At 34.1% G+C, this 23,094-nt stretch overlaps 1 protein-coding gene across 23 annotated transcripts in view; it reads left to right on the forward strand.

Annotated features, from left to right (window-relative positions):
* RBM26 (RNA binding motif protein 26) overlaps nt 1-23,094 on the forward strand; it is an 84,358-nt gene that overhangs the window by 41,992 nt on the left and 19,272 nt on the right. For 13 of the 23 annotated variants that reach the window (XM_023751697.1, XM_023751706.1, XM_023751716.1 and 10 more), the window contains 11 exons: nt 2,961-3,072; nt 4,150-4,309; nt 5,845-6,009; nt 6,680-6,811; nt 8,041-8,112; nt 12,566-12,691; nt 13,042-13,116; nt 14,488-14,655; nt 16,069-16,173; nt 20,187-20,399; nt 22,144-22,230. In XM_023751697.1, the coding sequence (XP_023607465.1) occupies nt 2,961-3,072; nt 4,150-4,309; nt 5,845-6,009; nt 6,680-6,811; nt 8,041-8,112; nt 12,566-12,691; nt 13,042-13,116; nt 14,488-14,655; nt 16,069-16,173; nt 20,187-20,399; nt 22,144-22,230 (1,415 nt within the window). The remainder of the gene's footprint in view (nt 1-2,960; nt 3,073-4,149; nt 4,310-5,844; nt 6,010-6,679; nt 6,812-8,040; nt 8,113-12,565; nt 12,692-13,041; nt 13,117-14,487; nt 14,656-16,068; nt 16,174-20,186; nt 20,400-22,143; nt 22,231-23,094) is intronic. The other 10 variants (XM_006086052.3, XM_023751699.1, XM_023751710.1 and 7 more) reach the window with 4 other exon arrangements.

The raw sequence follows: 23,094 nt of genomic DNA on the forward strand, positions 1-23,094 counted from the left end.
TGAAGAATTCTAGAGAAGAGATGATAGTTGCTGGACTATGGTAGTAACAGTGGGAAGTGAAAGATTTAAGGTTAGTGGAAAGGGATGACAACACATGTAACTTATTGGACTTAGAATGGGATTAATGGAGAAGGTGAAAAAGACACCAGGTTTCTGCTCTGGAAATTGGGCAGATGAAAAAAGCATGTAGAACAATCTTCTGTGTCATTAGTAATAGTGAGAAGCAAAGAAAGATGAAAGGAGGCATACCCAAGTCTGCGAGCCTGACTGACATACTAGTAGGTTCTAAATACACTCCCCTTCCTTCTTGAGAATCACTACATTGATGAATGAAGTCATGGCCGTAGATATGATGTTTTAGGGAGGTTGTGTAGAGTGAGATTAGAAAGTCCTAGTAAATAACCTGGAGGGATGCCTACACTGAAACAGTGGACAAAGAAAAAGGAGCTTACATAAGGCACTGAGAAAATGAATCCAAAAAGGCAGAGAAGAAAGCAGAAAGTGTGGAGACATGAAAATCAAGGGAGAAGAATAAGAAGGAGGGGAAGATAGATGATCAGCAGCATTAAATGCTTTCAAGAGGTCAAGTAAGAGAAAGATTGGAATGAATTCATAAGCTTAAGCAACAAGTGAGGACAGCGATTTTAGCAAGAGCAAGTTAAGTGCAATAGTGGAAGCAGCTGCCAGTTTTCAGAGAATTAGTGAATGCCTGGGTTGTAAGGAAGCAAACTTAGCTGGTGTAGACAGCTCTTAGGATATAGCTGTTAGGATAAGGAGTGAGAGAATGCTGGAGCTGGAGGGGAAAGTGGTCTCGAGGTTTCTTTTTAAAATAGAATAATGTTGATGGGAGACATCAATATGGAGTTTCCTCAAAAGATTAAATATGGACCTGCCTTCTGACACAGTGATTCTACTTCTGGGGATTTATTTGAAGAAATCCCAAAACACTGATTCTCTAGGGATTTATCTGGAGAAGTCCCAAAACTAATTCAAAAGAATATATGCACCCTTATGTTCATTGCAGTATTTATAATGGCCAAACTATGGAAGCAACCCAAGTGCCCATCAGTAGACAACTGGATAAAAAAGCTGTGGTTCATATATACAATGGAATATTTAAAAAGAATGAAATCTTAAACCATTTGCGACAGCATGGATGGACCTAGCGGTTATGATGCTCAGTAAAATAAGTCAGTCAGAGAAAGGCAAATACCATATGATTTCACTTATACGTGAAATTGGGAAGAACAAAATAAATGAACAAACAAAACTGAAACAGACTCAGATAGAACTGGTGGTTTCAGAGGGGAGGGCAGGTTGTGGCACTGGTCGAAAGAGGTGAAGGGACTAAAGCACAAATTGGTGGCTACAAAATAGTCACAGGAAGTAAGTAAATCATAGGAAATATAGTCAATAATATTGTGATAACAGTGTATGGTGCCAGTTGGGGTACTGGAAATATCGAGGGAACACTATGTAAAGAATATGGTTGTCTAACCACTAAGCTAAACACCCCAAATCAATATATATATTAAAAAATGTTGATGGGAAGTGTCAGTTTAGAGGGAGAGGTTGGAGATGGAGGAAAGCAGCAGAGTTCTGGGCACTTATATTGGTAGCTCTCTATAGAGGATAAGTCAGTGGTAGGAGAATCTAGAAGCATAAGCTCAGGACAGTAGACTAGGTGAAAAGTAATGCAAGTTTGTATCAAGGTTTTCTCAGTGGGAATTGAGAGGAAATACATGCAAGGTGAATTGAAGGGATGTGGGCAGAGTTAGAAATCAAATATGATTTGGGATATGGTAGTTTCATTAATTTAAATGTTTAATATTTAAAAAGTACATTGATGTGAAGGTAATTTATGTTTTGTACATAGTTTTAGGATACCCATGGGATTTCCAGAAGAAGATGGCCAGAGAAAACCCAGAAGTTAGAAATTTAGGACTGGTCCTCAGAGCAGAGTTCACGAGTGATAAATTGATATGATCTACTGCATAGAGATTAGAGAGAGTTGTAGCCCTGAGAGAGATTGTGCTGAAACAGATCCCAAGTTCTTTTGGTTAGTTATGTGTTTAGAAATACTAAGAATAGGATTTCTACAACAATTTTTAAATCTATCTTTAAAAAAAGGAACTTTAAAATTATATATTTTATATGGATTAAGGTTTGCATGTCATTTGGTAATAATAGGTTAAAAAAACTGTATCAAACCCTAAGTAAATGTAAAGTGTTGATAGTAGATATTCAATAGATCTTTGGCACTGCATTTCAATCTTGAATATTTACCTTTTAAAATTATGTATGTTCTAATTATATTAATATGTTGGTGTTTAAATAAGCAACTCACTTCAGTCACAACTCTTTAAGTTATCAATTCTTAAAGGTCATATTTGTGGTGAGGGTGATGGTAAAGGGGAACAGTGACATAGATTTATAGAAGTTGTCCACAGAGTAATATTTATTTACTTTATTTTCAATAAAGCCCCCCCCCCCCTTTTAAATCTTCATCTAAGGATATATTTATTGATTTTTAGAGAGGAAGAGAGAGAGAGACAGACAAAGACAGAGACAGAGAAACATTGATTGGTTGCCTCTTGTATGCACCCTGACTGGGGATTGAATCTGCAACTTATGTATGTGCCCTGACCAGGAATCAACCTGAAACCTTTTGGTCTACTGGATGATGCTCCAACCAACTGAACCACTTGGCCAGGGCCAGAGTCATATTTTAATTTGACATGTGAGAATTACTAATTCTTCTTTAGTTAGGTTGAAGTGAATTAGAAATAAATTAAAATCTCTTAGATTACTACTATATTTGAATGTACATTTATTTCTATTTCTTCTAAAATATATATTTGGACAAAGTGTCAGAACTTTGTTTTCAATGTGAATTAAAGGAAGTGTAGCAATGATAAACAAAATATTAATCTATTTTCTTTTATTTTCTTTTCAAACAGAAAAGCCTCCTAATAAAAGCACTATGAGGATAGTAGTGGATTCAGAGTCAAGGAAAAGAACGATTGGTTCTGGGGAGCCTGGAGTTACTACAAAGAAGACTTGGTTTGATAAGTAAGCTGTCGGGAAATTGAGGAATTTTTGTACATAGTAATTTTTAGGGTAGTTGGAGTATTATTATGACAGTATGGTATTATTTTTCAAAATAAAATTTATATAACTTTGTTCTGTAGGCATTACCCCACTAAAATGTAAATTTTCTAAAAATTTGTTATTCATTTGTCTGGTACATGGAAGGCATTTTCATATAGAAATGGTATAGTGGTTGAGAACACAATTTTTCCACCTCCCCAGCCTACAACATACTCCTTATGTTGAAGATATCATTGAATACTACCCATATAAAGGATAGTCATGAGCTTGTTATTAGGGAAGAAAGTGTGGGTCAGATCTGAGAAGAGGCATTAGCCTGGGAGCAGTTCCTGTTAAGAGCTAGAAAGGGATTTTTTGGGTGTTCGGGGAGGGACTGAAGTTGTCAAGGAAGGGCTTCAGTGAAAGAGGTAAGGAATCAGAATGTTGGGGTGTTTATGATGATTCAGTTATAAACTTTCATGTTTGAGGCGAGACTAGGATCACACATTTTTAGAGCTTTGTAACATCACTTAAAGGTGAATAATTTCTAGTTATGGCTCTGCCTTTAATTCTGTGATTTAAGGCAAGCATTGTAACCTCTCAGGGCCATAGTTTTATCCTTTTTTTCCAAGTGTCAAATGTGTGGTCTACAGTTCTGAGTTTTTTTTTTTTTTAGGTTGAGAAGCAGTTGAGACAGTCATCCCTACCTTTTGATCAAGGTTTTAAAATAGGATACATTTCATTAAGCTAGCTTTTGCAGAAATGGAACAAAGGTTATATATGCAAATGGACTGAAATAGGGTGCTAGGACCTTTCCTTTTAAGAATTTTAAGTAGGAGTAGATTGAAAGTGCCAAGTACAAGTGATATGGAAGAGCCCTTCTCAGTTGGTTTCCTTGAAAGATGCGAACATTTACTAATTTGGAGACTTCATTTTTTTAAAAAGAAAATTTAAATTTTTAAAAAATAGAACTTAAATAATAAAATTTTATTTCTTTGTACTTGATAAGGGGATAGGATATATAAATGAATGTATTAATTAACTTGATTTTTGTTACAGACCAAATTTTAATAGAACAAACAGCCCAGGCTTCCAGAAAAAGGTTCAGTTTGGAAATGAAAACACCAAACTTGAACTTAGAAAAGTTCCACCAGAATTAAATAATATCAGCAAACTTAATGAGCATTTTAGTCGATTTGGAACTTTGGTTAACTTACAGGTAAGAGCTGTGAAGTGATTCTGTTGTCTTTGCTTAATTATTTAGGGAGATAACAATATAATAAGAAAAATATTTTATAAGGAATTATGAAAAATTTGGTAACCTAAATTTGAAAAATTGGATATGAAATGAAATTTTTTATATTTTAGATGTATGATTTTTAATAACTTTTGTGCTCTGAAAAGGCAGGAGTTTTGATCATATTACATACGTTTTACCTAGAAGAGGTTATCATAAAATTATAGCAAAGTTAAATAATCTTGTAGTTTTCATTTCCCCAGTTTCTTAAAGTCATTACAACAAGATGCTTTAGTCAGATTATTTTTTCTGCCTCTGTGATGGGATACATTGGCCCAGAGACCATGTAATCCATAATTAGCTGAAACATTTGCTTTTTCCTGTACCATTTTTTGAGTATTTTTCAAGATAAATATCAGTGTAGTTTGTATTTGACTTCACCCTAACTTAGACCTTGGCTTTGGATATAACTTGTAAGGTTATTTAGTACTGAGCTTTCCTTGTGTAATATGTAAAAGTGTTGAAATAATATTGGGCTTTCTTTTTTTTCAGTTTTTTCAATAAGAATTATTTGTCATCACCTGATAAAAATAATAAATTGTAGAGAGTACAGCTTAAGTTGATTAATTTGGAAAATTTTGTTTTATTCCCATTTAAAAATAATGTAAAAGTAATAGATGAAAATCGCATGCTTGGTTGTGGCAGGACAGTAGAAATTTATATAGAATAAAAAAAAAATGTTTCTACGTTAACTCTTTTTGTCCCTTACATTTCTCTTCCCATATATCCCCATAATACAGTTACATCATTGTTAACAATTTACCATGTATTATTGTAGATTTTTTTGTTTTGTATTTCTTTATCTATATTTGCTTATCAGTCAGTCAACACACACACTTAAAAATGTATATATTTGAAAATTATGGACCCATCTTATACACATTACCCTGTAGTTATTTGTGAATATCTTTTTATGGCTATTTAATTGATCTGTCACATTTAGATTTAGACAAAAAAGTTTCTGGAATATTTTTTCTCACACAATTAACTACACTGGTAATATTAAATTTAAGAGAATTTTCAAAACCAAAAGAACAAAAAATTTGAAGTGAAAAGCCTTGTATCTGCTACTTACTAATATGAGTCTGCAGAATCATATACTCTTTGAATTCAGTTTACTTATGTGTAAAATTTATTTATTTCTTAAATTTTCTTGCACTCTTTTGTTTGTTTTGTCAATCCTCACCTGAGGATATTTTTCCATTGATTTCTAGAGAGAGTGGAAGAGAGGGGGAAAGACAGAGAGAGAGAAACATCGATTTGAGAGAGACACATCGATTGGTTGCCTCCTGCACTCTTCTGGAGTGAAAGTAGGTTATGGTAATAGTCTATATTTAAGGAAGTATAAAGATAGAATCTCACATAGGAGGACCAATATTTTATTTGTTGAGGAATTTTACTATATGAAACAACATATTCATTTGGAAATTCACTGTTCTTAATATTTGACACCTTAGGTTGCCTATAATGGTGATCCTGAAGGTGCCCTTATCCAATTTGCAACATATGAAGAAGCAAAGAAAGCAATATCAAGTACAGAAGCAGTGCTAAACAATCGCTTTATTAAGGTTTATTGGCACAGAGAAGGAGGCACCCAGCAATTACAAACTACTTCTCCAAAGGTAAGAGAAATTTATGTGAAATTAAATGCTCATAGAATACGCTTAGAAAGCAGAGGCATTGCAGTTAGGTAGACTTTTGAGTTTAGATCCTGCCTCAACCACTTTTAAATATATAGACTTGAGGAAGTTATTTAATCTCTCTTCTTTCATTTTATTGTGAAGTTAAGCCCTAGTTTATTAGATAATTATAGGTATGTGTAAAGCATATAGAAAATATTCCCAGGTAGATCAGAGACACTCAGTACATGATAGCTTTACATATTCCACATAGTCAGACTATGGGTTCATTTTGGAAATCCTCTTCCTTCTTCGCTTCTTTCCCTTCCTCCCTTTCTCCTTTTCTCCCTCTCACTTTCAATCAGTGAATCAGTCAATATGTAATGTTAGATTAATTGCTCGTAGAGGTGTCTTACAGCAGTTTGTTTCTTTAACTTTCTGCTGTTCATTAAAATAAAAGAAAGAAAGAAGGTAGTGAAGTGTAGATTTTAATTTTTTTCTCTATAAATAAGTTCTTACATGCAAAGGAAAACGTGAAGAAATTTGGAAGGTGGCTAGGTTTTGATTACAAGCTGCACTTTTAAGACTTTCTCTGCATGGGCAATTTAGTAACAAAATAACAAAGGTTATTTTCGATGCTTGTGAATGTTTAACATTTTTTTCTTATTCTGAGGTAATGCAGCCTTTAGTCCAGCAGCCCATTTTGCCTGTTGTGAAGCAGTCTGTCAAAGAGCGGTTGGGTCCAGTACCTACAAGTACTATTGAACCAGCAGAAGCCCAGAGTGCCAGTTCAGACCTTCCTCAGGTGAATGAAAAGTCTTATTATTGTGTCTGTCACATAGTAGGTTCTGAGTAAATTAGTTTCCCTTGGTGATTTGAATTATAGTTAATTGTATGTATTTTATACAGAAATAGGATAGTTTATACATATTTTTGTTACTATTATAACATTTTCACATTCTACTTTTTCTATACTATTTGAATATTAAATTCTTCTCTCTAGTTAATACCTATTTATAAGAAAGAACTCTCTTTCACTTTGTGGAGGAGGTATTTTTCAGCAAATCTGCCTGGAAAGTGAAGTTCAGTATACTAAATCTTATTTTTTCCCATCATCTTTGACTTAACTAGAATTCTATTTCAGAAATAATTATGCAGTAGTCCGAACTGAAAGCTATTGGGACAGGAAGGCTTAAACCATCCAGTTGTAACATGCTTAATATACTGATTCAAGTTACTTATTACGCTCTCAGAACTTTGCATCACTTATTCCTGACTCTTGGATTTTCTTTTCCATATGTCATTCCCTTCCCACTCCCTTCCATACTTGAGTGGCAATTTCTTATTTCTATACCTTCAATCTCTAAAACTTAGGTTTTCTTTGTCTCCAGATGTTTCAGCATTTGTATAAAATAAAGTTATGATATACTATCCTACTTAGCTAATGGATGACACCTTATTCCAGTAGTCTTCCTGAAAAATAATATATTGAGATTCTATTTAAAAAGTAATAGATTGAGATTCTATTAAAATAAACGTGCAGAATGTAAATTGGTAAATTATTATTTACTTAAAAACCCCCACCTAATCCTATTATTCCAAATCATCAGCAAATGCAATGTATTTGGCTATAAAATAAAACATACTTTAGGAAAGAATGACTTTTATTTTTAAGCTCAAGAAGCAGGCACATCCTTTATTTACTCAAACCTAATATTTACAATGTTCAAACTTTCTATTGGTCAACATAGGATTCTAAGAATTCATGGTTCTGTATCAATGGAGGGGACTTTAGCAACCACCTGGCTTAGACATCTTATTTTACATCATAGTTTTTCATGATTAATATTACATACTGTTCGTTTTTCCATACACATTTTCTTTCTGTCTCTCTTTGAAAAAAGATCCAGGTTTTGTGATTAACATCAGTATACCTACAAAGTCAGTATATGTTAGTAGAATCAGAATGTTCATAATCCCTTCAGACATATATGTTTAGGGAAACACTGAATATGTCCGTTTTAATTTTTTTAGAATGTAACTAAATTATCTGTGAAGGACAGGTTGGGTTTTGTATCAAAGCCATCTGTTTCAGCAACTGAAAAGGTAAGAAGAAGCATGATGTGTTTGTCTTGGCTTCATAAATGTTTTCAGATGGCATCTTAATTTTTTAATTTTTTCATAGTTTCAAACTTTTGCTTCTTAATAGTATCTTTATCTCTTATCCCTACCATTTTGCTTTCCATTTGCTGAAAAGAAAAATATTTGCTTCCCTTTTTTTACTTTTTGCATCAGCATTTTAATACTTGCTGCTCACTATAGTTTCCATGTGCTTCATTCATTCTTTTTCTTTGTATTTACTATATTTTCTTTAGAAATATTTTTTACATTTTATTTTGAAAACTCTGGCAGCCTAAAAGAAAGGGCCATGAACTAGGAATTGTACTTGAGTTTGAGCTTTGACTCTCTATTTACTAACTGCATGATATTGGGCAGTGCTGTTAATCTTTATGAAACTTTTTCTTCATCATAAAATGGTGATGGTAATATTTATATTGCTCATAAAGTTTTTGAGGGATTAAGTAAAAGTTATTTAAAAATATTTTGTAAACTAGAAAAGATGATGTAAATGTAGTATTTTTATTTATAATTAATAACTATTGTATATAGCCTGACAATACATCTAGTCTTTTTTTTTTTTAAATAAAGAGACAAATGCTGATTAAATTAAGATAATTTATGGACCTATCTTCTAGTTTTGTGTAGATGTGGCTTTTTTTTTTTTTCTTTCTGGTTAGGTATAAGTGAATGTCCTGATCTTTAGTCTTATTTGAGGTATATGGAAACACAGTATATTAGGATTAGATAATTTTTCCCATTTCTATACCCTCACCTTAAAGGAAGATAAGGCCCAAATAGTGTTTTGGTTGATCTATACACTTGAGTTACTTGAATCTGGATCTCCTATTTTAGTCCATTATGAAGGTTACATGGGTAATTGATTTCATGAACACCCCATGAGATAGCTGACCTGCTTTCTGTACTGCTTCTTCAGTATATTGTTTTCCTTATTTCCTCTAAAACTTCGGCAGTTCTAGATATTTGAATATGAATTTCATTCGCTAAATCAGATTTCCCTCTTGGACACCTCAGCATTACTCTAGGCATAATAAGCCTATCATGATTCATTATTTCCCACATAAATTAATTTCTCCTAGCCTTACCTCTGGAAGTTATACCACCAATTTCCAATTTGTATAGTCTAAAAGCCTTTAGAGCAGCCGTGGGCAAACTACGGCCCACGGGCCGGATCCGGCCTGTTTGAAATGAATAAAACTAAAAAAAAAAAAGACCGTACCCTTTTATGTAATGATGTTTACTTTGAATTTATATTAGTTCACACAAACACTCCATCCATGCTTTTGTTCCGGCCCTCCGGTCCAGTTTAAGAACCCATTGTGGCCCTCGAGTCAAAAAGTTTGCCCACCCCTGCTTTAGAGTCATTGCTTGTGTTTACATTCCAATTCTCTTTCTCTATCACCTTCAGGCCCCTGGCCTATGGATGCAGTTCAGAGCTGCCATACCTTCATCTAGTGTATTCTGCCACCATCCTACTTTCAGACTTATTTTAATGTTAGTTGCTTAAAGAAACCTTCATTTCCTCAGCTAAATGACTTAGCTTGGTTCACAGGTTATCATACCTCAATTATTCTGGTTCTGTTAGTACGTCTGCATTACACCTTTCTTTTCTAAGGAGTCTTTTTCTGCTATTGCCTGCCTCGTTTTCATTTTTTGGTGGTGATTTTTCTGGAGTGCATTTCCCTCTGCCTAACTGAATTCTAGTCATTCTTTTAAAGATTGAAAAAATCACTAACCTCTTCTATGAAACCTCTACATTTTTTCATATGATATCCCCCCCTTTCTCTAAATTTATATCCCTTAGTCTATGCTACTAAATTTAGCAATATGTAAATATTTACTTTGATTAGATTTATTTTTCTTGATAAGTAGCTGAGGAATAAATGAACAATATAAGTCTTTTATTCTTAGCAGTTCTGGGGATGAATACAAAGCTGATGATGTTTAGGATCTGTTTATGTCGACATTTGGACATGTACAAATTTGAAGTGTACTAATTATAGCTTTTACAAAATCTTTCTATTATTTTTTTGCTACTGTTTTCATTTTTTTTAGCATGTTTTATATAGCTTTAGGCTAAAAGGGGGACATTCTTGGAAATGATAGTATAATTTATTAATATAATTACTACTAATTTAATTTATGAAAATCACTAATGGCAGTGGGCTATTTATGGAGGAAATTACTTGTAAAGAATGTTTTCTGGAAAGCAGTTATTTCTAAAATATAACTTTCAGTCAACTTCAGTGAACCTGTTTAAAGAATAGCATTTCAGTTTTGTTCTCTCTCCCTAGTCCATAGTGATTTTTGCTGCAGAATCCTTAGAGGTCAGTGATTCAGAGAAGTCTTAGGAAAAATAGAAGATTGTTCATCATCAAATATTACTAAAAAAAAATATTTTTTTATTGAAGGCAGGGAAAATCTCAATACTAGTATCCATCCAGTATCTTCTGTCATTTTTAAAGCAAATAAATACACAAATGTAAAATTTTTATCCCTTTCTTGTAAATAACATTGAGTAAACCCTTTAGTGATTCTTCTTCTAAGTTTCCATTTTTGTGAGAGGACTAATAGAGAGGAAACTTAAAACCTGATTCATATAGCTAAATATTAAGATATTGCAATAGCTATTAAATAGGTATTATTTGAGTAGAGTGATCAGTCAGATGATGTTTGAGTGCTTCTGCTTACCTTGGGAGATTTATGAAGAATAAAGGCATCTGCGTATACCATCCTGGTTAGTTTTTTTAAAAGATTTAGGCTGTTCACATTATCTCCTTAAAACTCTTGTAAATTCTTTGTATGTATTTTATAAGTTATAGCATTCTGGGGTTTTATTTTATTTTATTTAGAAGCTAGCATTCTTGAATAATAGGCATAGTGATGAGTTACCTAAACTTTGTGATGTTCCCTAATCTATTCCATGATAAAAGATTATAATGCAGTGTCCAGATTGCTACTTCTCTGGTATCCAGATATTTACATTTTAGTAGCTAGAGAGCAAGGTTTTTTTTCTCATTGATACTCTCCTCTTAATGTCTTTTTAGATCATGAACTCCTTTAAGACTTGGGAAGCTATGTTTTTTCCTCTGGAAAGTTACATTCTTCATAGATACGGTTTAATGTTTTGTTTTTATATAGTAGTCACAGATTTCTCTGAAGGAATTCCTAGACTCCTTTCCAAGACCCAGTAACGAACCACCCCATGGAACTTGCAACTTTTTGCTTTTGAAGGATAAAGTAGCCCATACACTTCTCTTAACTTGACCATGTGTAGAAAAGGTTGTCCACTTGGATTTATCATCATTTCAGTTTAATTTAGTGCAAAGTGTTTATTGAATATTTAGAATGTGTGCTGGAACTGTTCTTGGCACTGAAGATATAGCAATGAAGCAAGCCAAAAAATCTCTACTCTCCTGGGTTGGTTAAGGACATTAGATATCATCAAGATGAACTTCCTCATTTTATAGAAAAACAAACTGAAGCCTGAAAAGTACTTGAACTTACCCAGGGTCTTAAAATTAACTAGAGGCCCGATGCATGAATTTGTGCATGGGTGGGGTTCAGCCGACCCCCCAATTGGGCCAGCCAGAGGGAGGGGCCGCAGGCATTTCACCGGCCAGCCCTGCCCCCTGGTTGAACTCCCGGTTGAACCCCTGGTTGAGGGGACAATTTGCATATTTGCCTTTTATTATATAGGATTAGTAGCAAGGATTGGGTATTTGGAGAAAGAGCAAAGAGGAGAAAGGCACGCTTTTTGTTTCAAGGACCTTACAGTGTAAACAGGGAGAGAAACAATAAATCATCAGATCATTTTTACTAAATAATTTAATAGCTGTAGGAATAAAATTTCATAGAAGGACCTGGGTAAAAAAAAAAATGATTAGGACTTTGTGGAAGTCTTGGCTGGTTGTGTTGAACTTGAGCTGGGTTTAAAGGTAAAGGTCACTTGAAGCAGAAGGAGCAATGCTAGCAAAAGGATGGAGAAAGAAAGCAACAAAGTTAATTTCCAAACTGTAAATTGCAAATGATCTTAAGAGACAAACAATTGCAAATTGTTTGAGGAACAACATCCAGTTTTTTTCCTGTGCCATGCTCTTAAGTACAGATTTTGTTTTAGTTAGTAGGAATACTAGCACAGGTATTCAGCAACTAATATTTTCTCAGTGATATAGTAATGACTGTTTTTTCTTGAAGTTTTTATGTTTGTTTTTACTTTTTTCCTATAAATATATTAATTAAATTTTTTTATTTCATAGTTTATTCATTTTTCATACCCTTCTTTTCAAATCAATACATTTAGTTCACTGTACTAAATTTTAACAGAAGTGCTTTAATGTTATTTCATAAGAAAACAGGACTCAGAAAATCATGAATGCCTGATAGATTTTTTTTTACAAAATTGAATTTTTATTGGTAGGTGTTATCTACATCTACTGGCCTAACAAAAACAGTGTATAATCCAGCTGCTTTGAAGGCTGCACAAAAAACCTTACTTGTTTCCCCCTCTGCAGTTGATAATAATGAAGCACAGAAAAAAAAACAGGTAAGTACAACTATTATTGTACAAAATTTGCATGTAGAAAAGCTCTTCTGCATGTATCTGTTTTTTCGGTGCTCATAACAAAATGAAATTTAAAAGGAGTATGTTGGCTGCCTCTGAACTTTTATTTTCCATAGTGTAGCAGTAACTATTAATATTTTTCTTGGAATGAAAGATTCTCCTGATCTTTTAAAACTTGCATACATATTTCAGTGTTACATAGGAAACGTTTGCATTTAATTTTTGTTGCCAAGCTTCTGTAGTTATAACCATTTCTGTCCTCTTAAATCATTTTGTTTATTGGAATAATAAACGGTCAATATTCTAATGATATTTTTGGTCCCTTCCCCTAGGAGGCACTGAAACTTCAGCAGGATGTAAGGAAAAGAAAACAAGAAATTTTAGAAAAGCACATTGAAACACAGAAGGTAAAATATTAACAATTAGATTTGGCAAAATATATTTTTGTAAATGTTACAGCTTTGAGTGAACTTAATCTTACACTATATAGATATTACTGAGAAACATTTATTGTAACTGATATGGTAAAACTAAGATATTATCAATGATAAAGTATATTATCAATTGATAGTATATTGGACATGAAGAGCATACATTGAATGGTGGACTGGGAATTGGAGTAGTTTAAATGGAACTATGGTTTTCAAATTTGAAATGAAAATAAGGAGTATTTATCCAAGTATATTGCTGTGTAGTCCTTTATTCAACAGATAGTGAAATGGAACCTTTTTCTTAATATTGAGATGGACCTTTATTTAATTGCCATATCTGACTATTATTTACTTAAAATGTGTCTAGTCCAAGTTGAGATGTGCTGTCAGTGTAAAAAATACTTCACCAGATTTCAAAGATGTAGTATGAAGAAAAAAAGCAAAAACCTCTCAATTTTTGTTGAAATGTAACATTTTGAATACTTTTTGTTAAATGGAATATATTATTAAATTAGTTTTACTATATCTCTTATCTTTTTAAAGTGACTGCTAGAAAATTAAAAATTACTTATGTAGCTTACAGTATTTCTTTATGTCTCTTGTTTATGACATTAATTTAGTGTAAGTTCTTAAATCATATCTGGTAGTAAAGGTTATGACATTTCCAAATACTGAAAATACAAAAAGTATACATTTTAGTCTAAAATGTATGTCTTTTATAATTTAAATTTGGATATGCTTGATAAAGAAAAATCATAGTGCTTTATACCAAAAACTGAAACCATCTTGACTCAGAGAACCTATAATGTGTGGTATCTTATATGCCATAATACCCTGTTTCTCTTCTTGTTCCCTGTCCATGGTGAGGATATCATTCCTAGGCTAGCCAGGTAGTTTCCTTATGACAAAGAAAGTAATTAAACTTTTCATTTCCTAAACCTCATTATATGAAGGGAAAGCAGAATTTCTCCTGTGATTCATTCTGGGTTACAGATTCCATTTGGATCAGGAGTACTTAGAGGCAGTAATATCAACAAATGATTAGAAAGTAAAATTGTTAATACTACTTCAAATTGACAGCTTTTCAGGGATTGAATTGAATTTCTTGTGTTCTAAGAGACAGACCCAAAGAGTAATACTATAGTTCTTTACAAAGTAAACCAAGATTAAGGCTTGAATTGAGATAGTTAGCATCACCAATCTGATATTTTAGTGGTTATAATCCTTGTTATGAATATACAAACTAAAAGTAGTAGATACTTATTTTTATACTTAGTTTGTTATGTTTGTTTTATTAATAATAGTAGGAATAAGTATCTTCTATTTTTCTCTTAAAAAATCTGGCAGATGTTAATTTCAAAACTGGAGAAAAACAAAGCAATGAAGTCTGAAGATAAAGCAGAAATAATGAAAACTTTAGAGGTTTTGACAAAAAATATTACCAAGTTGAAAGATGAGGTCAAAGCTACTTCTCCTGGACGCTGTCTTCCAAAAAGTATAAAAACCAAGACTCAGGTATTTTTATTAGTGTTTCATATTTTTATTAGTGTTTTTCATATTACTTCTTTAAAAAAAAACACATTAAAAACACTACATTGTTTAAAGTTCTTTTCCTTTTAGATTATATCCTTTGCTCAAAATCTGACCATTGTATGCTACAATTTCTTCTCTTCCTTCATTAATTAATAAGTAAATAAACACAAACAAGTAAACTCTACTAATCTTTTGAATCCTGTGGATTACAGTGGGAAAGTTAGTAATTAGGAAAATAGTTATGGATAATCCCGAAAAGGTAACTTGAAGACAAAATGATAATAGTTACTTAAATGCTTGACTGAGGATTTTGAGCTTTATTTTATAAGGTGTTCGTGGTATAAAACATTAACGAACAGAGAAGTAACATTCTGACCACACTTTACAGAATGTATTCATTGAACCAGGGGAAAATTTATTAGATAACAAATAAGTGAGCAAGTTAATTTCAGTTGATAATAAGTGCTTAAGAAAAAAACAAACCAGTGTCATATACAATATTTATACTTGGTGTGTGTGTACATGTATAAAATCATTAGTTCCTATTGAAATTTCTAATTCTAATCCAACATAATGGGGTTCTTCCTTTCTTCATTTCCTTATTTTATCTCCCTGTTCCCATATGATAACTTGGTTTCCACTAATGTCAACACAGCACTCATTTATTTGCTCAGTCCTGTAGTACATTCCAAATAGTCTCATAATTGTTACAACAATACCACTTCCAACAACTAACTATAAAATTTAGAATTTATTTTCATTCTTTATAACCTCACAATATATTCCCTAAAGGTATTGAATCAGAACTGTGGCGTAGGATTACTTTTTCTTTTTGCGTGGTTATATTATTAATTTGAAAAAGTTGGGTGTATTTCTGTATGTATTATTCAGTTTTGGATCTCCCTCATTCTTGCTGATTTTATTTTTTGAATATGTGAAACATTAACATGACTCAAAAGTTAAACTATGAAAAGGTATATATAGAAGACCTTTCCCCTTTGATTCCTGACACTATTCCCTACTCTTCCCTCCTTGGTGTGTGTGTGCATGGATTCTTTTCTACATAAAAGCATACTATATATTGCTTGTTAATGCCGTGGTATTTTGCTTTTCTTTCAGTTATTTCCTGAAAATTACTTAATATCAGTCCATTAAAATTCCAGGGTTTTTTTTATAGAAAGTGAATTATAGGGAAATCAGTGGGATTAGGAACAAGTTAGGCAGCTAGCGGTATTGTAGACTAGAGGTGATTGATGGCTTGGACTAGGATGGTAGGACTGACGATAGAAAAGAAATGTACAGATTAAATGGGAATGTGTAAAAGTTTTTTGTAAAATGTTTTGTTTAAATGCAGGATATTAATTGTCACCAAAAATATTAATTACTGTTTTCTAGATGCAGAAAGAATTACTTGACACAGAGCTGGATTTATATAAGAAGATGCAAGCTGGAGAAGAAGTCACTGAACTTAGGAGAAAGTATACAGAATTACAGCTGGAAGTATGTTTCATCATAGCTACACAGTGTGCTAAAAAGGAGCGAATGTAGTTATGGTGGTTAATTTGAAAACACAATTCCCTCATTCTAGTCAACAATTGTGGGCAGTCTCTGTTAGAACTATATCAAAGAACATGCTTAAGTTTTGCCTATAGGTGGTGCTGTGGATGTTTATAAAAGAGAAAATAAACTGCTTTCTTAATAGTCATGATTATATAAGAAAAATAAAGTGAAATTGATTTCCGTGTATGAGAATTCTATTTTTGGTTTTCAGGCATTCTTTCAGAGATATCCTATGCACAAATAGGTTTATAATATTAAGTTCTACAGATTAGACTTCTAGTGTTAGAACTATATCAAAGAACATGCTTAAGTTTTGCCTATAGGTGGTGCTGTGGATGTTTATAAAAGAGAAAATAAACTGCTTTCTTAATAGTCATGATTATATAAGAAAAATAAAGTGAAATTGATTTCCGTGTATGAGAATTTTTAACATTTAACAAAATGATGTTTAAAAATCAGAATTGCATTTTAAGTATGAAGATGTTAATGTCATTAATTGGTACTTGTCTATATTTATTGTTTAATGTCACAATTTAATTTTATGTTTTTGATCATTACTTTTGCTTAATCTGAGAATAATACTTTTTTCCAAATTTGTTAGCAACTTGATCATCTTTTTCTGACACAGTACAAATCTGTGTTGAGTACTGGCATCCAGGTATCAAAGACTTAATATTTAGCAGCCACTGTGCTTGTCTTAAGGTGCTGTCTTATCTAACAGTCATAGGAAGCCATAAGATGGTGTCCTAAACTTGCACACTTTTCATTCTCTGGAAACTTGATATGGTCACCTGTCTGTCCTGCCCAAAGTAACAGGTTTTAGAGAAGATAGATTTCTTTATGTTAATATAGAAATTGTGTTTTCTCCATTCTAGAGATTTGATGCCTGTGTTGGTGGGATAAAAACCAAATTATCATTTCAAAAGTTTTGCTCATAATTTTAGTATAAACAGTAGTAGTATCAGTATTTTTCTAGGTATGTTTTTATTGATTTCAGAGAGAGGAAGGGAGAGGGAGAGCTAGAAACATCAATGATGAGAGATGTGCCTCTTGCACACCCCCTACTGGGGATCAAGCCCAAAACCCAGGCATGTGCCCTGACTGGGCATTGAACCTCGACCTCATTGAACCTCTACCTCCTGGTTCATGGGTTGATGCTCAACCACTGAGCCATACCAGCCAGTATATTATCAGTATTTTTAAAAACTCTTTATTGTTGAAAGTATTACATATGTTCCCTTTCTTCCCCTGCTGATCCCTTCTAGGCCACCCCGCTGCCCAGGCCCTCACCACTATTGTTTGTGTCCATGGGTTATGCATGTATATGCATACAAATTCTTTGGTTAATCTCTTCCTACCCACCCCTGCCTTTCCTCTGAGATTTGACAGTCTGTTCGATGCTTCTGTGTCTCTCTATTTTTTTCATTAGTTTATTTTCTTCATTAGATTTCAAATGAGTGAGATCATGTGATATTTGTATCAGTATTTTTATTAGTCTATGTTTTAGTTCATATGCTGACATAGCTAAACACTGAATAATATTTTCTGTGTTTTTTTAAAAATGTATTTTATTGATTTTTTTACAGAGAGGAAGGGAGAGGGATAGAGAGAAACATCGATCAGCTGCCTCCTGCACACCCCCTACTGGGGATGTGCCCGCAACCAAGGTACATGCCCTTGACTGGAATTGAACCTGGGACCCTTCAGTCCGCAGGCCAACGCTCTATCCACTGAGCCAAACCAGTTAGGGCTGTTTTGTTTCATATAATGGCTAAACTAGTTTGCAGTTAGTATATGCGGTAATTCAGTGTTTCCGAGAGTGTGGTCATTCACTGCATCAATTCCATTTTTTGTTAAAAGATATTAGTGAAAAAAACTCCAAGGCCAAATAAATTTGGAAAAGGTTATATTAAACATGATTTTTAGCTATTGGGTTTTTTAGAGGATATTTTAATTTGTAAATCTCCAAAAAGACATTAAATATTCAGTATTGCTTTAACTTATTTGTCCAAGGACTCACTTTTTCATGGAGCACTTTGTTCTTCAGAATACACTTTTGTATATGCTGCTCTATTATTAACATTAATCCTTGATCTTTGAAGATTATTTGGATTTTGGATTATTTTAGCTAATGTTAAGATTTACTGTCTTAAGGTGAAAAACTGAAATATTTATAATTGCAGAGATTTGGCAATGGTCCGTTCTTGACATTTCCATTTGAATGCTTTACATCCTCAGACTCAACAAGTTCAAAATTGTGCTTATTTTGCCCCTAAACTCCCATCTGCACAATTACCCAAACCAAAAATATGTCTTCATTGACTCCTTCCTTTCCTTCAGTATTCATATCCAATTAATTACCATGTCTTATATGTTACTTCCAAATATGTTTTAAATCTGTTTGCTTCTTTATCTCCATTGCCACCACTGTACACCAGCTGTCTTCAGTAGCTGGGATTACTGTAGTAGACTACTGACTGGTATCCAGGCTTGTTCTCTTCTTCCTTCTCCTCTGTTCTTAAGACTCTAGCCAGAATAACATTTTACACCCTGATTTGATTACATCACTCTACTACTCTGCTTTAAATACATATTTTTAAAGATAATTCTTGTGTTGTAAAAACAACATGTTTTCATTGATATTTAGACAGAGGGGAGGGTGGAGAGGGAGGAAGGAAGGGAGAGAAAGAGAGAGAGAGAGAGAGAGAGAGAGAGAGAGAGAGAGAGAGAGAGAAGCATAGAGAAAGAGAGAGAGAGACATTGATCGGCTGCCTTCTGCATGCTCCCTACCGGGGATCAAGCCCCCAGCCTGGGCATTTGCCCCAACTGGGAATTGAACCAGCAACCTCTTGGTGCATAGGATGATGCTCAACCAACTAAGCCACACCTGCCAGGACTCTGCTTTAAATATTTTAATTGATTTTCATGGCTCTTGGGATAAAATTCAAAATCCCTAATGTGGTCCTTTAAAGTTATTCATGATTTGGCTCTGCCTAGTTCCCCAGCCTCATCTCCATCTCATGTGGTCCAGCTGCACTAGATTTTATTTGTTCTTTGAATTACTATGTTCCTTTCAGCTTTGGTTCCTTTGTTCAAGCTATAACTCCCACCCCTTACTCGTGTCTTGTTTGTTCTTTGTTCTTTCTTTGATTCATTGAACAAATATTAAGTATCTACAATCTGCCAGCTACTAATATACATGCAGGGGATAAAGTAGAGAATGAAACTGGGGGAGGGGAGATACTCATGAAACTTTCTGTTCTTTTTTTTTTAGTCACTTCATTAATATATAATATAAACTTAGTTGCTTAATATCTTTTTACCCCTCTATGATTTGAGTTTCATGAGGGTAAGGACTTGTACATAGGAAGTATTCATTAAATATTTGTGGAATGAAAGAATGGTGTGCTCTTCATATAGACTGATGTGGTGAAATATAAGTTACTATGCAACATTGGTTGTATAATGTTACTGTAAGTGATTAAAGTGATGAATTTGAGATAACTACCTACTGAAGTGAACAGGGAAACAAATAGAAACACTGTATTTGAAAGTCACAAATGAGAAAATACATTTATTGTATATGTAGGTATTTTATATCTATGTATTAAACTGACTTCTAAATTAATACTTTACACTGTATTATTTGGAAATCAAGAATTACTAGCCTTTTTGTGATGTCTTGGAGAGTAAGAACTTAGTAGAAAAAAGCATATTTGATAATTTCAAAACATTGCTTAAATTAATGTTATTTTGTTTTCTAAATTTATTAGCTACATAAATTTGCTTTCACTTTAAAAACTAAAATCTCAACTTAAAATTTTGAGATTTTTTCTTAGGGCATTATTTGAATATGATGTCAAATTGTATAAAAGTTTGACTCACCTGACAAAGTATAACACTTGGCTTGTGTTAGTTATTGTGGTCTTTAACTTGTGTCTAATTTCCTCTAGGCTGCCAAACGAGGGATTCTTTCATCTGGTCGGGGCAGAGGAATTCATTCAAGAGGTCGAGGTGCAGCTCATGGCAGAGGCAGGAGTCGGGGCCGAGGTCGAGGTCGAGGTCGAGGTGTACCTGGTCATGCTGTGGTAGATCACCGTCCAAGGGCATTGGAGATTTCTGCATTTACAGAGAGTGATAGAGAAGATCTTCTTCCTCATTTTGCGGTACTTTCTTACTGAGCAACAAAGCAAATATAATCATTGTTGGGGATAATAGATATATTAAAGGGGAAATTATGAAAATGACATGAGTAATTTAAACCCATTAATTTGACCAAAGAGTTTGATTACTTTATAAGTCTTATTAATTATTTAAAAAATAAGCTGTAGGGGTTTTTTGTTTGTTTAATTATCTGGAAGATATGTTGCAATTCTTACACTTAGTGAGCCTTGAGGTATTGTGAAATGAGTGATTTAAACTATTGCTTTAGAGAGGAAAATCCTGTAGTTTACTTTTATTTGATACTTTTAAGGAAAAATTTAACATGTTGCATGAGTCATCCAGATTTTTAAAATGAAGATGGAATTTTATGTGTTAATATTGTATTCTAGGTCTAGCCAACCTAGAAAGGAAACTGCTACTGGTCCCAGTGGATAAAAATTATAGCTTAAAACTTATAAGCACTTCTTTTTTGGGGAAGTGTTATTCTGAGTGCCTTATATAACTCACTATGTTTTGAATTATCTTGACAGCTCTAAGAGATAGGTACCTTTATTGTGCCTCATTTTAGAGATGAGGAAAATGAAGCATGAATAGATTAAGTAACTTACTCAAATTTACACAGCTTTTAACTGACAGATCTTGGATCTGACTGATTCTAAAGTTCATTCTCTTTACAGAATTTTTCTGTATAGGTGCATGTGCATTTAATGAAATCGTGTTTATAATTTTATTTTTGTGTAAGAAAGAAGGAAGGTATTAGTAATGATATATAAAGGACTAGAATTTTTTTTAAAATCCTTACCTAAGGATATTTTTTCCATTGATTTTTAGAGAGAGTAGAAGGGAGATAGAGTAAGGTGGGAGAGAGAAAGAGAGAGAGAGGGAGACAGAAACATCAATGTGTGAGTGGGAGACATACCAATCGGTTGCCTCCTGCACATGCCCCGGTTGGGGCTGGGGATCAAACCTGTAACCCAGGTATGTGCCCTTGACCATGAGTTAAACCCCCGACCTTCAGTGCGTGGGCCAACACTTTAATCACTGAGCAACACCGGCTGGGCCGTGGACTAGAATTTTATATGATAAAAGTTGCTGTTTGTAGGAAAGTCTTCCTTCACTTGTAAAAAATCCAACATACGAAACAAGCATAATTTCATATGTTTAGCTTTCAAATGTCTGAAAAGGTAGTGTGTGTGGTCTATAGGAGTCTGTAGTAAGTGTGAAAGCAGGATCAAAAGATATGGACTCTTATCCTGGTAATTTACTTAATTACTTGGTGGGGGGATTACTTAAATTCTCTTAATCTTTTTCACCCCCATCTTTAAATTGGGCATGATACTAAAAAAAACACCCAAAAAACACTAAGAATATTCTGAGGATTAAATATTCTGCTTCAGAAAGAATTTAGCATATTCTGGAATGAAAATAATGAGTATAAAAGGAAAGACAATAAGGAAGCTCAATTTTGGTCATTGTTTCCTTTATTTAAAGAATAGTTCAATGAAGTATAAGTTTCCTTAATTTTAGAAAGTGTAAAATTATAAATTGTTATTTGGAAGATAGGACCACCCTCTATCTTACAATATTAAGTACCAAAATGAATTATTCACCATTTTTTCTGTTAATAACCATGAATTGTTATGTATTTTGGGTTATATTTTGATATTTTAACATTTTACAAAACCACTAGGATTTTGGATATTTCAAAATATTTATTTGGAGGAAATACTTGTTTTTAATTTAAAGCAATATGGTGAAATTGAAGATTGTCAGATTGATGACTCTTCACTTCATGCAGTAATTACATTCAAGACAAGAGCAGAAGCTGAAGCAGTAAGTATTATAAATAATCTGATTTACTGAAGATTCAGATTTAAATATTTTATAAATCTTGCTTTTAAGTTTTAATATAAATGAATTTTTTAAACTTACTACATAACTACACTTTGAGAATAGATAGAACATATCAGTAGAATTCATGGCCACAAAAAATGTCATCCTATCTAATAAAAGAGAAACATGGTAATTAGCATACGACCGCTACCCTTCCCATTGGCTAATCAGGGCGATATGCAAATTAACTGCCAGCCAAGATGGCGGTTAACCACCAACAAAGATGGTGGCTAATTTGCATATGTAGGCACAATGCTGGGAGGCGAAAGGGAAAGGACGGAAGAAGCCCCCTGCCACTGACGGTGATTGGAAACCCAGGGGGGAGCTAAGAGCCCTGCGGGCCGCCTTTGCCCTGCCCCCCAGCTGTGATCAGAGAACCAGGCGCCTTTGCCGCCCGGCCAGTGATAGCGGGAAGCAGGGGTGGAGCCAGCAATGGGAGCTAGGCAGGGACGGAGCCGGCAGTCCGGGGAGCTAGGGATCCCTTGCCCAGGCCTAAAGCCTTGGCCAAAGACGTTAGGCCTGGGCAGGGGCAGAGTGGGAGATCGCGGGGGGCAGGGGCGGAGCCTGCAATCGCCTGGAGCTGGGGGTCCCCGGCCCAGGCCTAACGCCTCGGTCAGAGGCGTTAGGCTTGGGCAGGGGCGGAACCAGCCATCTCGGGGAGCAGGGGCGGAGTCAGCGATCCTGGGCAGCTGGGGGTCCCCTGCCCAGGCCTAACGCCTTGGCCAGAGGCGTTAGGACTAGGCAGGGGCGGAGCCTGCAACCACGGGGAGCTGGGGGTCCCCTGCCCAGGCCTAAGGCCTCGGC

This window comes from Myotis lucifugus, unplaced genomic scaffold (genome assembly GCF_000147115.1).
Source record: "Myotis lucifugus unplaced genomic scaffold, Myoluc2.0 scaffold_24, whole genome shotgun sequence".
Classification (NCBI taxonomy): Eukaryota; Metazoa; Chordata; class Mammalia; order Chiroptera; family Vespertilionidae; genus Myotis; species Myotis lucifugus.